This window comes from Macaca nemestrina, chromosome 2 (genome assembly GCF_043159975.1).
Source record: "Macaca nemestrina isolate mMacNem1 chromosome 2, mMacNem.hap1, whole genome shotgun sequence".
NCBI classification, from domain to species: domain Eukaryota; kingdom Metazoa; phylum Chordata; class Mammalia; order Primates; family Cercopithecidae; genus Macaca; species Macaca nemestrina.
The window spans coordinates 102,300,679-102,316,226 of record NC_092126.1 but is presented as its reverse complement, the minus strand read 5'-3'; the positions used below and the strand labels follow the sequence as shown (position 1 = coordinate 102,316,226).

General features: G+C 39.4%; 1 protein-coding gene across 4 annotated transcripts in view; it reads right to left on the bottom strand.

Moving 5' to 3' along the window:
- LOC105480219 (WD repeat domain 48) overlaps positions 1–15,548 on the bottom strand; it is a 46,825-nt gene that overhangs the window by 2,334 nt on the left and 28,943 nt on the right. For all 4 annotated transcript variants that reach the window (XM_024792438.2, XM_011738788.2, XM_071091464.1 and 1 more), the window contains 9 exons: positions 15,384–15,486; positions 14,133–14,230; positions 9,692–9,799; positions 9,203–9,299; positions 8,639–8,734; positions 6,013–6,118; positions 4,932–5,019; positions 2,582–2,658; positions 268–460 (listed from right to left, as the gene is read on the bottom strand). In XM_024792438.2, the coding sequence (XP_024648206.1) occupies positions 268–460; positions 2,582–2,658; positions 4,932–5,019; positions 6,013–6,118; positions 8,639–8,734; positions 9,203–9,299; positions 9,692–9,799; positions 14,133–14,230; positions 15,384–15,486 (966 nt within the window). The remainder of the gene's footprint in view (positions 1–267; positions 461–2,581; positions 2,659–4,931; positions 5,020–6,012; positions 6,119–8,638; positions 8,735–9,202; positions 9,300–9,691; positions 9,800–14,132; positions 14,231–15,383; positions 15,487–15,548) is intronic.

The following is a 15,548-nucleotide window of genomic DNA, read 5'->3' as shown; positions in this document are numbered from 1 at the left end:
GCACATGCTGCTTTGCAAATCAAGAAGACCATGTGTCTTTTTCTTGTCAGAAAAAAAAGCTACCAGCACATCCACATTTGTCTATGTATCCCTTCTCTGAAAATCTCCCCAGCAGTAAAGAGGAGCTTTAGGGTGGGCTTTAGGTGGGAGAGGCCCAGGGCTCCTTAGAGCCCCTCTAAAAGTAGAAGCCCCCCGCCCAAAGGCATGTAACTCTTGATAAGCACCAGCACTGGAAAAATTGGGGCTGCAGTCCTCAAGTCCACTTACCTGGTCCTGGCACAAAAGTTCAATTTTCTCCTCTGCCAACACAGCAATATCCTCTTCTTTTTCCTGTTCTCCTGGTTTTTCATTATTAGAAGAGCTAGTGGTTTGAGACTCATTATCCAAGTTGATAATTTTTTCATAAACATGTTCCATAACTTTTCGGACTTGGAGCATGTCACTAGCAGAGAGTCTGTCTCTGTAAAGAAGCAGTGGCATATTGTGACATCAGGGAAATCACTAGATATTATTTATTCCATATTATTTTTCTTTGATGCGAACATTTTATAAAGATGAAAAATCAATAAATGTTTTTAGTCATTACCTTAATCCATTTTTAGAGCTGCCGAAAGATTTTCTACAGTGTCCTTCTAAGACATAAGTTTATGTACAACTAAATGAGATTAATACATGTTCTTAAAACTTACATATACAGGCCAGGTGTGGTGGCTCATGCCTATAATCCCAGCACTTTGGGAGGCCAAGGCAGGTGAATCACTTCAGATCAGGAGTTCAAGACCAGCCTGGCTAACCAACATGGTGAAACCCTGTCTCTACTAAAATACAAAAAATTAGCTGGGCATGGTGGTGCACGCCTGTAATTCCAGCTACTCAGGAGGCAGAGGCTGCAGTGAGCAACAGAGTGAGACTCCATCTCAGAAAAACAAACAAACAAACAAAAACACTTACATATATATACATAGTAGCTTCTGGGTTTTATTCCCTTGAATACTTTCCCAGAGCCTGGGCAAACTAAATAATTCTGGAAAGGCAGGCAGCTCCCAATGCTTACCAGAGTCCTACACTGCTCAGTTTTTCCTGGGCTTTCCTCCCCACTGCCATGCCTTCAACTAGCACCTGTGGGTAGACAATGCCTGAGTCTAGACCTTGAGTCTCAAACTTCTGTCGTAAACCCAAACCCAACAGCTGGTTGGGTATCTTCAGTTGGATGTCCTACAGGCACTTCAAACTCTCTATGTCCCAAACTAGACTCACCAACACCCTACTTCTGTATCTCTGATAACAGTCAATAACTATTACACCAAAAAACTAAGGCTTACGCTCTGAAAACCATTTGAACTGCAGTTGTTAAATCTATCTGAAGTGATGTCTAAGACTCACTTTAAAATAATTGTGTGTGTGTGTCTGTGTGGTGTGTGGAGGGAGGTGGGTGGGAGGGCAGGTAGAGGTACAGGTGAAGCAAAATGTTTAGCAAGGTATTGATAATTACTGAAGCTATCTGATTGGACAATGGGAGCTCTTTCTATATAAGTTTGGAAATCTCTGTAACAAAGAGGCTTACAAATTTTTTTGATTTTATTTGCTAGAATATACATATTGTTCATAGTTTAGCATTCCATCACTACACTACTAAAATTCTTCTCTTGGGTCTCCCTGGACCATATCCCACATTGGCTCAAAAGTTTCTGGTGTTTAGTCACTGCACGCTCTATGGCTTGGCATTCAAATCCAACATCAACAAAACCTTTAACAGCCTTTCCAATTTACTTCCTAATATCTTCCTGCTGTGCCTCCATCCCATGCTGCAGATGCATGGGTCCTCACACTACTTTCCACTATCTTATGCATGCTCCCACTTCCACATCCCTGATCACACTGTGTCCTGGACTTGGAATATCTATCTTTTGAAGTTCTACCAATCATTACATGTCCAACTCAAATTCCATGTCCTTCAAGAAGCCTTTCTGGGAAGCTCCAGCCACAAGCTCATTTCTTTCTCCCACTCTCATTATTCCTTAAGTATCCATAAAAGCAACTATTATATACAGGTTGGGTCCTAAACTGTGAATTAAGGCAACAGACAAAATGCGTGTTTTATTTATCATTTTTTTCTTAGAGACAAGGTCTCTCTCTGTTGCCCAAGCTGGAGTGCAGTAGCATGATCTTAGCTCACTGCAGCCTCAAACTTCTGACGATCCTCCTGCCTTAGCTTCCTGGCTAGCTTGGACTACAAGTGTGTGCTACCATGCCCAGCTAATTTTTTTACTTGTATCTTTTGTAGTGAGGGGGGTCTCACTATGTTGCTCAGGCTGGTCTCAAACTCCTGGCCTCAATTAATCCTCCCACCTCACCCTCCCAAAGTGCTGGGATTATGGGTATCAGCCACTGTGCCTGGCCTTATATATTTCTGAACACCTGTAGTCGGCCAAAGTTGGTACCTGGTAAGTGGTTTAATTGTATAAACTATGAATATTATAAAATCAGCCTTAGATCTGGTATATGCTTCCTTTGCTATAAAAGGAAGGAAAAGGAATTCTCTCAGGAGTTAATTAGATCAATAAAGCATATATTTACTTACTTTTTTAAGGTTTTTGCTCCTGAAGATGCATGAGGTTGGAGGTAGAAAGGAATTTTGTTGAATTTGGGCATATTTTTCTGAAACAGTAAAAGTTAAAAAAGGTATAATAGTTTCTATTAGTTGATAAATGAAAATAATGTTAATAGGAAAACATGACTTGCGAGTAATAATTATCTTACAATTAGAAGTGACTTTCTATGAAATGTATAGTGAGCTATCAAATTACCTAAGTCAGCCTTTGAGAAAATTCATCAGAAAAATATATGTGACATTAGTGGCAATATGAAATTGTAGCATGGCTCTTCTTAGATAACAGTACAAGGTATTAAAGAGAAACAAACTTTATTTTAATTTTTTAAGCCATACAAACCAAAATCTCAATTCTACATTAAAATATTGGGGCTGATACCTAAAGGCCCAAACAAAAACTTAAGTGTCTTGAGAGAAACCCACAGCATTCACCTTTGAGCAAAGCCACATATTCTGTGCTGGTGAGGCCCATCATCCAACTGAAAAGGCCAATCAAAGTCCTCCCATTTTCTTTCCCTCTGACATCAGAGTGAAGTCTGAGGTGTTAAGAAAGAATGGAAACTTCAGCCAAGAACCCAGATGTCTACCATGAAGTAAACCACATTCTTAGATGAAAGATAAAATTACGTGGTCATCTTTTCTCAGGGTATTAATCCCCTCCGAGCCTCCATGTCACATCCTGTCTGGATGTCTCCTCTCAGGAATAAGCCACAGGCCTAAAGTCAGCAATGTGTCCCAGGTGAGTTTCACACTCAAAGAAATTAGTGGCTTATGGGGTGCTCGGGCATAGAGAAGACCATGGAATATCCATCAGGTGTCACACTGGCTTTAAGTCTTAGAGGTATATCCGGGACAGAAAATAAAGTTTCTGAAGGTTCTAAAGATTAAATTCCTTTTCATACAGCTTTAGAAAGATGAAATAGATCCACAGTACATAAGACAGTCTAGAAATAGACCCATGTGTATACAGAAATTTAGTACATGATAAACACAGCATTCCAGATTAGTAGAAAAAGGACAGATTTTCAATAAATTGTGCTAGCACACGAGCTGTCCCTTTGGTAAAAGTCAGAATCCTACTTCACACCAAACAGAAGAATAAATTCTAATAGATTAGAGAGCTAGAAATAAGTATCATAAAAGAACTAAAAGAGAATATAGGAGAATATTTGTGTTACTTTGGAGTAGGAAATACCTAAACAAGACATGAAACTGAGAGCCATCAAGGATCAATTTGATTATATAAAAAGTAAAACTTTTCACCTGGCAAAAGAAAGCAGGAACGAAGTGAAAATTTAATTGAGAGACACAGATAATAGTTAAAGGGTAAATATTCAATATAAAGAACCACCCCACAAATCAGTAAGAAAAATGACCCAATAGAAAAATGGATAAAGAATACAAACAGGTAATTCACAGAAGAAAAACAAATGGCCAATATGAAAAGATGCTTAACTTCACTATTAATTTGTTTTTAATCCACATAAAAATAATGAGATACTGTTTGCCTATTTTTTAGCAAAGATTAAAAGTATCCAGTGTTGGTGCAGGTGTGGGGAACTGGGCACTCATACACTGTTGGAGAGAATGTAAACTAGTACAGCCTTTGTGAGGGCAATTTGGCAGTATCTATCAAAATTTAAAATGTGCATACCCTTGGATCCAGCAATTCCACTTCTAAGAATTTATCCTAAAAAGTACACAAAGATATATGTACAAGGATGTTCACTGCAGCACTGTTTGTAATAGAAAACATTGGAAACAACTTAAATGTCCATTAATAGGGGACTGATTAAATAAATTATGGTACATTTATACAGCAGAATCTTACACAGTCATTAAAAAGGAATGATTCGCATGTACAGACATGAAAAGATGACCAGGACACATTTTTTTAGGTGAAAAAAGTTGCAGAACAGTATGTATAAGAGATTTTGTGCAAAATAAAATGAACTGTAGACACATCTATGTACACAAATATTATAGAAAGAAAAAAGTACTGAAGGCTATGCATTAATTTATTATGCATGGGAGGAAGGATAGGGAGTGAATGGGCAAGAATGAATGCTTGGGGAAGAGATGAGGGCTTCATTCATTTATTATTTTATTGAATAAGCATATATATAAAAACCAACAAAGCTAGATATATAAATAATTATCAGTACTACTTCTGTAACTTTGGAACTGCAAGGAAGCAGATGGGGATTCCACTTGGGAGTCTAGCTTTTAGTAAGGTTTAAGATGATACTGTCTAAAGCAGTTCTTAATTTCATGAGTTGCAAAAAAATAAAATAGCCAAGTGGGAGTGGAGGATACTTACATCCACAGTGATGTCAATTACCCATTGTGGCACTGTCTCATTAAGAAGCATCGACTCAGTCTCACCCCCAGAATCTCGGCAGAGCAGCCTAAACATAAGCCATCAAGTAGTAAGTAACCCAACAAGCACAGATGTCAAAATCACTGTCAACAAATATTAGAGGGAGGAACCCTCATGGTTTTCATGTAGGCTAACCCCCTCTTGACAGCTGAGGAAATAAAGTACAGCCTGGAAGAATGACTCACTCAGCTAAAAGGGAAAGCAGGCCCTAAAACTCAGGCCCCCAGATTCCAAGGCCAGGCATACACTATAGCTGATTCTTGGAGTCCTTGGGTGATGATAGGAAACCTGGGTGCAAGCAAAGCACTCAGTAAATGTCCCCAGCTAGTGCCACAGTGCATGGCAGAGACTTTCACATGCAGTAGAAGTCAGAATATTTCTGGTAACCACTCAGGAAACTATCAGAAAGAAAGATAATTCTGCACTCAAGAATAAGACAAGCATGTCTTATTCTTTCTTTCTTCTGGCACCTATAGACTAGTAAGCTCTCCCCCTGGCTCTACTAGGACCTTGCTGGCAACCTGGAGGTGAACCAGTCCAGCCCTTCCCTGAAGGGCCCCACACGTAACTGTCTGGCACCCCAGGCAATGTCAGTGTCAGCCTCAACAGTTCCCAGGAGCAGCCCAGCTCATCTTGGCTAGACCAGCCTAAGGAAAGTAATGTACTCTGAAGCTCTTCTGTGGGCAGGGAATTCTAGTGGTATCATCTGTTGCTTGACCCTTGCAGTCACACGGGTAAAGTGAAGAAAAGTGAAAATTTCCTACAGAAACCAATAGAGAAGCTGCTTCGAGACAAAGTATTCTACCTCATTCTAACAGTAGAGGTTCTCCTCCCAGTTAGAATGTGGTCTAACAGCAGTAGACATTTCACTATCTCATGGACATGGGATGCTTCCAATCCCTGGCATCCCTAGAATTTAATAATAAACTATTTCTAGTATCGAAATATTGAGTTTGAGTCGACACTTCTTAGCAAATGGGATACCTTCTCAGGCAGAACCTCTGGTCTTTCTTACCCATACCTGAACAGTGTGCGACCTCCAGCTTCACCAAAGATCACGGGTGTGTGGGGGGGCACTTGAAAATATCCATTTCCCTTCTGCACGCGGTTCTCCTGCTCCCCATTTACTAGGAAAAGATGCAGGTGGTGTTAGTATCAGAGTTAGTGCTAAAAACAGATTCTAAACATTTTACTCCCATAAGCTTCAAACATTGCAAGATTAAATTCAAATGTCCTCTAAGTCCACCAGAGTTAGAAATAAAGGTTAAAAACAAAAGTTAAATTTCTGAAAATAAGAAACACAGCAACTTGTGGTATATTTCATGGAAAAAATGACTGTATTTTCAAGGATTTTAATAAAAAAGGAGACGAATGTTTGAGATTCAGAACAAAAACATAACCAGCTACTTCAGCCACAAGGAAGTCTAGGACAGCCTGTATATAAATGACGATCTAGGGTTTTTGTTTTTTTTTTGTAGAACACCAAGCTCAGAAAAATTTCTTGAGGAAAAAAAATTACATTTAATGGCAGCCATAACTAATGACAGAAGCATTTGTGAAAAAATCCTCAAGGAGTCCACAATTTTGCTTTTATTGTTCTCTGCAGATTTCCTTTCCACTGTTGTTTTTTCTTTGAGACAGGGTCTCATTCTGTTGCCCAGGCTGGAGTGCAGTGGTGTGATCACAGATCATTGCAGCCTCAACCTCTCCTGGCTCAAGTGATCCTCCCACCTCAGCCTCGTGAATAGCTGGAACTATAGGCACACACCACCACAGCCGGCTAATTGTTTACATTTCTTGTAGGGACAGGGTCTTGCTATATTGCCCAGCATGGTTTCAAACTCCTGAGAAGCATCGACTCAGTCTCACCCCCAGAATCTCGGCAGAGCAGCCTAAACATAAGCCATCAAGTAGTAAGTAACCCAACAAGCACAAATGTCAAAATCACTGTCAACAAATATTAGAGGCCTCCCAAAGCACTGGGATTACAGGTGTGAGGCCACCACGCCTAGCTCCATTCTGCTTTCTTTATAAACTTTTGACCCAGCACAGGTGACACCAACTCAAGTGGCCAATTCATTCATGACACTTTCCTCATTAAACTGGAAGTATCTGACCCCCTGAAATCCTATAGCATTTGTGGAACCTCTCTCCTAGCACCCAATTCTTCTATCTCAGAGTGCTTTCCATAAGTAACTCTGCCATACCAGAACATCAGCTCCTGAAGGACAGGGACCATACCCATGTGTCTTTAGCACCCCCACCTGAAACTTGGTAAGGGCCCCTGAATAGTAGAGCTGCTCACCATCTGAACAACTCCAGAGTGTCCACTGAGTATATGCTGCAGGTGCTGTGGTCTGAGCACTGGATGAGGAGGTAGCCATGCCCTGCCCTACCTTCCCCGTGCAGTCTGATGTTAAGGATGACGTGGTTTCTGGTGATGTCTTCCTTATACTCCTCACCCAAAGCTAGATCCAAGTGGTGCCTGACTATACCACTATTTTGATAACTTAATCCTTATTGCTTATTTGGGTCGCTGAGAGTATCCCATCTAACTGGAAATGATCTGCCCACAGCAACATAGCTGTTAAGCAGCAGAGCCCACCCCAGAACCTAGCTTTCTTGACCCTCTGTGGAAAGATTTTTCCATCAGTTTCTTTGACTCAAAGTCCATGGTACAATTCTGACAGGGATCAAAGTGTGTTAGGTGATGTAAAAGAAAAGCCACCATGGGTGGGACAACAGCACCCTCTCTCTGACAGGAACATCAGAAGACTGGTTTTCAAGGAAGCATGTCATCCTCATGTGAGAGATTTAAATTCCACATATCATCATGGGTGAATCTGACAGCCAGAACAAAGTCCCTGGCAGGAGGTACTCGCCATTGTTGCTCACTCCTGGTAGCCAGCAGAGAATCTTCAGAGGAGTAAGCCTCAGTTGATGGGACTCAGTGATTCCTCAACCAGCTGTAGGTTACACATGAGGATGTGAAATTCTAAGTTCTTGTTTCCCCTTCCTTTGATCAAACTGAGCCAAATGCATATATTCAAAACATGTTCTCCTCTGCTGCTCAGAGGACGTTACTGCCACTGCCTATGGCACACACACCTTTCAGATGTCCTCAGTGACATTAATTCTTTACACATGCTTGAGCATTTGCCCTGTCACTTCTGAGATGGAATTTGACTTTTTTTTGAAACAGAGTCAAAATCAGGTAGGCCATGAGACTAGCAAATACCAACATTTCAGCCCAACATGAAGAGTGACTATGCAATGAAAAACCTGGCTTTCTGATGCACCTACCTACCTAGCTTTGGAGGTTAATCCAAAAGATCACAGGTACCTTGAAGAATATTTTGGAAATAAGTCTGTTAAGGTGTCTCATTTTAAGACAAAAGTCATCCGAATATAAATATAGGGTATTTTATTTATCTTGAGCAGTCTCACTAAAAGCCACATCATAAGGTGGTCTGCTCTTTTGGAATCTCAGTCTCAGTTAAGACTGGATGGATGTTCCTACTTTGAGGTGTGGAAGGGCGGACAATAAATTGAGCACACCACAAATATTTTAGCGAACAGTTTAAGTAAGTACCTTTTAAGTAAGTACCTCTAACTTTTTATGCAACTATCTGAATATAAAAACTAACCATGGTTTACTTCATTTTCCTCTTCATCCATTGGATTCACATGTGTTCTAGGCCAATATTCCAGGAGTGCTTGGAGTAAAAGTCCTCCTAAATTCACTGCCAAGAAGTTAATTAAAAAGAGATAAAATGGAAAAGAGAGTTAATTGGCTTTAACCTAAAAAGAGAATAAAAATTCTAAGTTTGTACATATTCTGATGTTAAATTCTTAACCCAATGCCAATGATGTCTAAAATTAAGACTTTAGTCATTTTGCCAATTCTGCTAAAATTTTATCTTAGAATGTTTAAAGCAATGATGATATGGAGCAAAGAGATATTCTATTTGGTTGCTCAGATATAGCTATTATTTAAAAACAAAAATGAGAATCAGATTCTTTAAAGGGCTATTTCCATATAAAGTTACTAAAATGATTTGTATTCATCAGGTATTTGTACATACCACATTTTTAGGACATAGTCAACAAAATATAGAGAACTTTTATAAAGATAAGTACTTAGCAAAAAACAGCTCATATTCATGTTCTCTTTAGAAGGGAGGGAAAAAATGAAGGACACTTAAACTCACATTTTGGATCTGACCCATCAGGGCTGCTAAAACCGGCATCTTTTGCAGAAACCCAGGCAGCAAAACAGTCACTTTCATCCAAAGTAATAGTTAACATCTATCAAAAGAAAAAACTTAGTGGCATTCTATTTGAATATATTCTCCAAACAAGTCTCTAAACCTTCATTTGTTTGTACTATTTGATTGAAGTGCTAAGTCATAAATTCAGGAACCAAAATGTGTTTTATGTGATTCAATGCAACTACACAATTTAGTTTCCTGGGATACCAAAGACATTCTGTAACTTTTTAATTTTTTTCTTTTTTAATTTTTTTTTGTTTTTTAAAATTTTGTTTTCTTTTTTATTCCGTTTTGCATTTTGTAAGTTTTAACACAGATTTTTTTTTTTTCACACTTAAAAACACAGGACTCTGTAACTAATAATAATTATGAGCTATAATGAAAATCTTCAATTATCCCAAATTATACAAGTATCAACTGCTAACTTACCCCTGTTTTTAAGTCTACTGAGAACCAATTTGGTACATATACCATTTTAAATCTCTTCTTAATTTCATCTTCAAAATCCACTTTGCCCAGATCTTCAACTTTACATGCCTATACATCAAAAGAAAGTATAATGATCAATATTAAGTGGTGAATTCACTTGGTTCTGACTTTGCTATTCAAAATTTTACACATTTTCACGTGTCTTAACAGTCTAAAATACATTTCAAAAAGAATGTGGTCCTTTTTTTAAATAACAATCTGCTGCTATAAAAATTTTAAATTAAAAAAGCACAAAATATTATTTGGGGAGAAACTGTAATTTAATTGTGCTGATACTGATAATAATATACCACCTCATCTTAACAGCAACGTGGCTCTTTCAAGGGTCCCAGTTGTCGGCCATCTTCTCAAAGGCGAACTGCTTATTTTCCCACATCCCATCGTTCCTTGATGCTACATGGAGACCATTACTCCACCATCTCCATGTAAAAACTTACTTCTCTGAGGCCCATGTCATTCAGCAGCAGTAAACTGTACACCTTTCCTTCACTGCCATCTAGCAACCTGCCACTCTCCCTCATTTACTGGAGACTTGAGCCCTGGGCTCACTGTCTCACAGTCTATCTCAATTAAATCTCTCTTCTACCTTGGACCTTGCCACCTTCCCCATTACCCTCAGCACATGATTCTGACTTCTTTTTCTTAAAACAAAGAAAAGCCTTGACAGAATCCCCTTAACTTTCTCTATCATTCTCCCTGGTGCAAGGAAAACAGTATCCCTTCTGACTGTGCTCCAGTCCCCCTCACCTCTTGCTTCTTGGGATGACCTTGTATTGTCATCTACCCATGAATGTCTCTACTGGCTTCTCCCTAGGAGCAATGAAATATGCTCAAATTTCTTACATCTGAAAAATACCCAAATACCCAAACAAAACCAAACAAAATCAAAAGCTTCCTTTGGCCCTCTGACTCCTACCTCTTCTCCAGCTTCTGCCTCTTCCTGCCTACCCCTCCAATCAAATTTCTTCAAAGATTATCCAGTCAAATTTTCTGTTTCTTCACCTTCAAATCACTACTCAACGCACTCTATCTGGCTTTTGCCCTTAAGACTCTAACCAGAGGCCACCCTCTTTATTTAAATCCATGTGCATGTTACAGTCACATCTTAAATCAACTCACAGCAGGTTAATGCCACTAACCACAAGCTCCTTCCTGAAATACTCAATTTGTTCTTGAGCTGCCATTGGCTCTTGGTTTTCTTACTCCCCCGCAACTTTTTAAAATCATATACTATTGTGGCCTCCTCTTTTCCCAACATCCCTGAAAAACTGATGACTTAGTTTCTTCTCAGTCTACATATGTCCCTTGGAAACTCTGACATTTCCTATGACATCAACTGTAATCCACAAGCTGATGACTGCTGAGCCTTTTTCTCCAGCCCAGTTCTTTAACTGTGCTTGAGACTGTACAGCTGTCTGCCCACCATACATCTCTATTCAGATATCCCACAGAAACTCAAATTCAACATCTTTCTCAGCATATCCTTTTCTCCTGATAACCTGTTTTTCATCTTACATTCCCTACATCACTTCTATTCAACAAACTGTCCAATCAAGAAACCTGGGACTCATTCTTGCTTCTTCCTTTCCTCATACTCCTTTCATTAAAGTATCACTCCTGTGGCCAGGCACGGTGGCTCACACCTGTAATCTCAGCACTTTGGGAGGCCAAGGCGGGTGGATCATGAGGTCAGGAGATTGAGACCATCCTGGTCAACATGGTGAAACCCTGTCTCTACTAAAAATACAAAAATTAGCCCGATGTGGTGGTGCATGCATGTAGTCCTGGCTACTCGGGAGGCTGAGGCAGGAGAATTGCTCCAACCAGGGAGTTGGAGGTTGCAGTGAGCCGAGATCGCGCCACTGCACTCCAGCCTGGGCAACAGAGTGAGACTCCATATCAAAAAAAAAAAAAAAAAAAAAAAAAAGTTATCACTCTTGTTCACAGGCCTAAATATTTTCCTAATCATTCTATTTTTTCCATCTCCCTTGTTCCCACCCTAGTCTAGACAAATATCACCTTTCACCTGTTTTAGTGCAACAGCCTCCTATTACGTACCAGACACTGTGCTTCTCAACATCACCAGTAATAGGCACCCTCGACATTTTAGGAATGAAGAAACCATTTTAGAGATGTTCCCTAGCATATTCCCTACGTCACTTGGTGAGTACTTGGCAGAGCCAAGGTTAGAATGCAGTTCTGTCCAACCCACAAGCCAATGTTCCTAAAAAACTCCTGACTGTCCCACACTGTTCAGCCATGTCTATTACACCAGATCATTTGATATCAAAACTTCAAGGTCTGGATATGGGAAGCTGCTAGGTACACAGAAATGCCTATCATGATGTGTGCTAGCCCCATCTAAGTAGAAGGACCTCCCATTCAGACGGCAGGACTCTACTCAGGCCTCAGTTAACCAGACCAAGAGTGGGCAACAGACCCATATACAGAAAACCTGATAGGTCAACTCTCAAAGAGTAGCTGGCCTGATCAGATTCTCTTGGGTATTCTGGAGATAATTACGTCCTGGGCAGCATGAGGTGAAGTCTAGCCACAGGACAGAGTTAGGGACACATTTGTGGTAGAGTATCAAAGTGAAGAATCAAGAATTCCTGCTGCTCAGTTCCTTAGGGCTGTTCTGGATCCTCCCAGTCCCCAAAGGAACTCTCTGTGAAATCAACATGAGTTTCTACCCCGACCCCCAACAGGCATCTCTCTATTGTAAAGAAAAACTAATCAGATTTTTGAAGCTTGCTGCAACTAAACTTTCTACTCAAAGAACTAAAGCCTCTCATTCTGAAGCAATGCTCACCAAACAACTGTTTCATAATGGACTTCCCACATAGATGTCCCACCAGGAGTAAAAACAGTAGTCAAGTCAAGGTTTCTGTTCACAGACAGGCCCATTTTCCTAACAAGAAACTTGCCTGTCTTATTCTTTAGATCATTAAGTAAGTCAATCTCTTTTCTTTATAACCAGGAGCTTAACCAAAATACCAGCTCTTTTCAATTCTTCCTTTATAATATGCTCAACATCTGTCTCGCCCTTTATTTTTATTTATTTATTTATTTAACCTTTCCTATGGTGCTCATGTCTCTTCCTTTAGATCTCTAATCATGATGTCTTCCAGCTTTTAGTCTCCCATTACACACACTAACTACTACTGCTCTCAACATGAGATTTTCCTGCTCTGAAATTATCTAAGGTTCTTCTGGGAGTACAAAAGAAAGGCCAACTTTGGGTACTGCAGCTTAAGACTCTTTGGGAAATAACCTATATGTCATTTTTCAACCTTACACCCCCTATTACTTCCTTATATTTACTCTGGTCTCCAAATAAACAAAACTGCTCACCTTGCCCCAAATAAGCACATACCATCCTTCTTCTGTGCCTCTGCCATTCATTTCCTTTTCCTGAAATGCTCTTCCTCCTACCCCCATTATTCATCTACTAGAAATCTTTAAGTCCTTGTTCAAGTGATTTCTCCACCACAAAGCTCTCCTGACTTCCCTCATCCATAAGCTATCCTGAAATCTGTTTCTTCTTTATCTATAAAGTTTTCCCTACCAAAGGGGATCAAAGTAAAGACTTTTTCATCATTTATGACCCTTAAGCATGGTTCTTTGCACATGATAGTCATTCAATCTAAGAAATATCCGTTGAACAAATGAACAAGTATACCAACAACACTAAGAGACTGGTCAGAATGATAAAAGTAGACTAACTTTTTAATCTGCCTACAAACACTTCAGTGCTATTTGGAATGTGATTGAATAGCTTCATGCATTTCAACTGTCCCACAGGGAGTTATTGTAACATGACCCAGAGTTGTAACTAATGCTCATAGTGATGTCTATAAATCCTAAGAAACAGCCAACCTTATTTTGTGCACTCCAGTGTGTCTCATCTAGGGTGATTTTACACCATTCTTCCTCCCTCCAAATATCTGGCAACATGTGGAGACACCTGTGGTTGCCACACCGCGGGGGAGGGAGGGGTATTACTGGCAACTAGTGGGTAGAGGCTAGAGAGGTTCTAAACATCCTACAATGCATGGAATAGCCCCTATCTGCCCCCTCCCCCCACCAAATAATTATCTGGCTTAAGATGTCAATAGTGACAAGGATGAGACTTTTAAGGTAAGGAAGCATATAAGATTGTCTGCAATACACTAACCAGAGAAAATGATTCCATTTAAACAGTTTATTTACTTAAAAAGATGAACTATGACCTTATCTGATATTCACACAAGAAAGTATACACCACCCCATAAAGTATTACTGCAATTACATTTTAATTTATATTATCACATACAAAAAATAAAAAATAAAGGGGGTACACAATCTAACAACCTATATTTAACCCAAAAAACATACTCACCTTCAATACGTCCCAATATGCCACATTATTATTGGTATCTTTGGTTAATATATGTCTCTTATCATTAAGAATGTGGCACTGAATAATACTAGCACCCCCTAATGGGAAAAAAAAACACACAATTGGTAAAACAATCCTCCTACATTTAAATTCACAGTGTGGTAACAAGTGTTAACTGGTATGTAACAGGAACACAAACTGTACTAGCTACCAGAAAGGAAAAGGCAAACCAAAAGACTGTATGATTATATCTAAAGCAATTCAAGGGCCATAAATTATTTATGTCCATTTATAAACATTCAAAGAAAAACTGTCTGATTTTAATAATACATTATGGATTAAAGGGCTCTTCATGTCAAAGGGGTACTAGTGGAAAATTGTTGAGAGACAACAGCTTTATCCACTGGGAAAAGTCAAAATGATGACAGGAAATCTCTGCATTAGTCTCATTTTGCATTAACTTTTGCTTCCCATCTTTTGCTTCCTGAATGAATATTCTAAAGGTTTAACAGCATGAACAAATGAATGTGCCACACAAAATTCTAATCCTAAACTCTGACATTAAACGTACGCTGCTTTTTTGCCATAATCAGCTGCAGCATGTAGAATTTGAGGATCATATCTGTCCTTTTCCGCCTCATACCTAAGTACAATATTAAATCCTATATATTTTACAAAGTGGCTACTGGTTTTATCATGGCTATTCTCATGTTAGGCAAATAAACTGACTCAAGAAAGTCCACTTTAAAAGTCACTAACAGCATTTTTTAAAATAACTTTTTCTGGCTGGGCGTGGTGGCTCATGCCCATAATCCCAATACTTTGGGAGGCTGAGGCAGGCAGATCATTTGAGGTCAGGAGTTCGAGACCAGCCTGGCCAACAAGATGAAACCCCATCTCTACTAAAAATATACAAAGTAGCTGGGCGTGGTGGCTCACACCTGTAATCGCAACTGCTTGGGAGGATGAGGCAAGATAATGGCTTGAACCTGGGAGGCAGGGGTTGTAGTGAGCCGAGATCCTGTCACTGCAGTCCAGCCCGGGCGACAGAGCAAGACTCCGTCTCAAAAAAAAAAAAAAAACCGAAAACCAAAAAAAACCTCTTTTTCTTATATTAAAAATAAACCAATGTATTATCTTTTGTTTACATCAGAATTATATTTAAAGCAAGGTCGCTGTCTTCATTTTTGTCAATCTCTAAGTAACCACTGCTAACTTCAATAAAGGGTACAGTACCTTCCATTTTCTTACCTTTAATAACCTGGTCAGGTTGTGTACAAAGAGGTGTTATAGGATTTGTACAGTCATTGTCATAATCTCCAGAGGCTCTAAAATTATGAATTCCCTTCAAAGTCTAAAATAACAAAATTTATTATTGGATCATTTTACGCTCTACAATTTTTGCCAGCCTGTTTA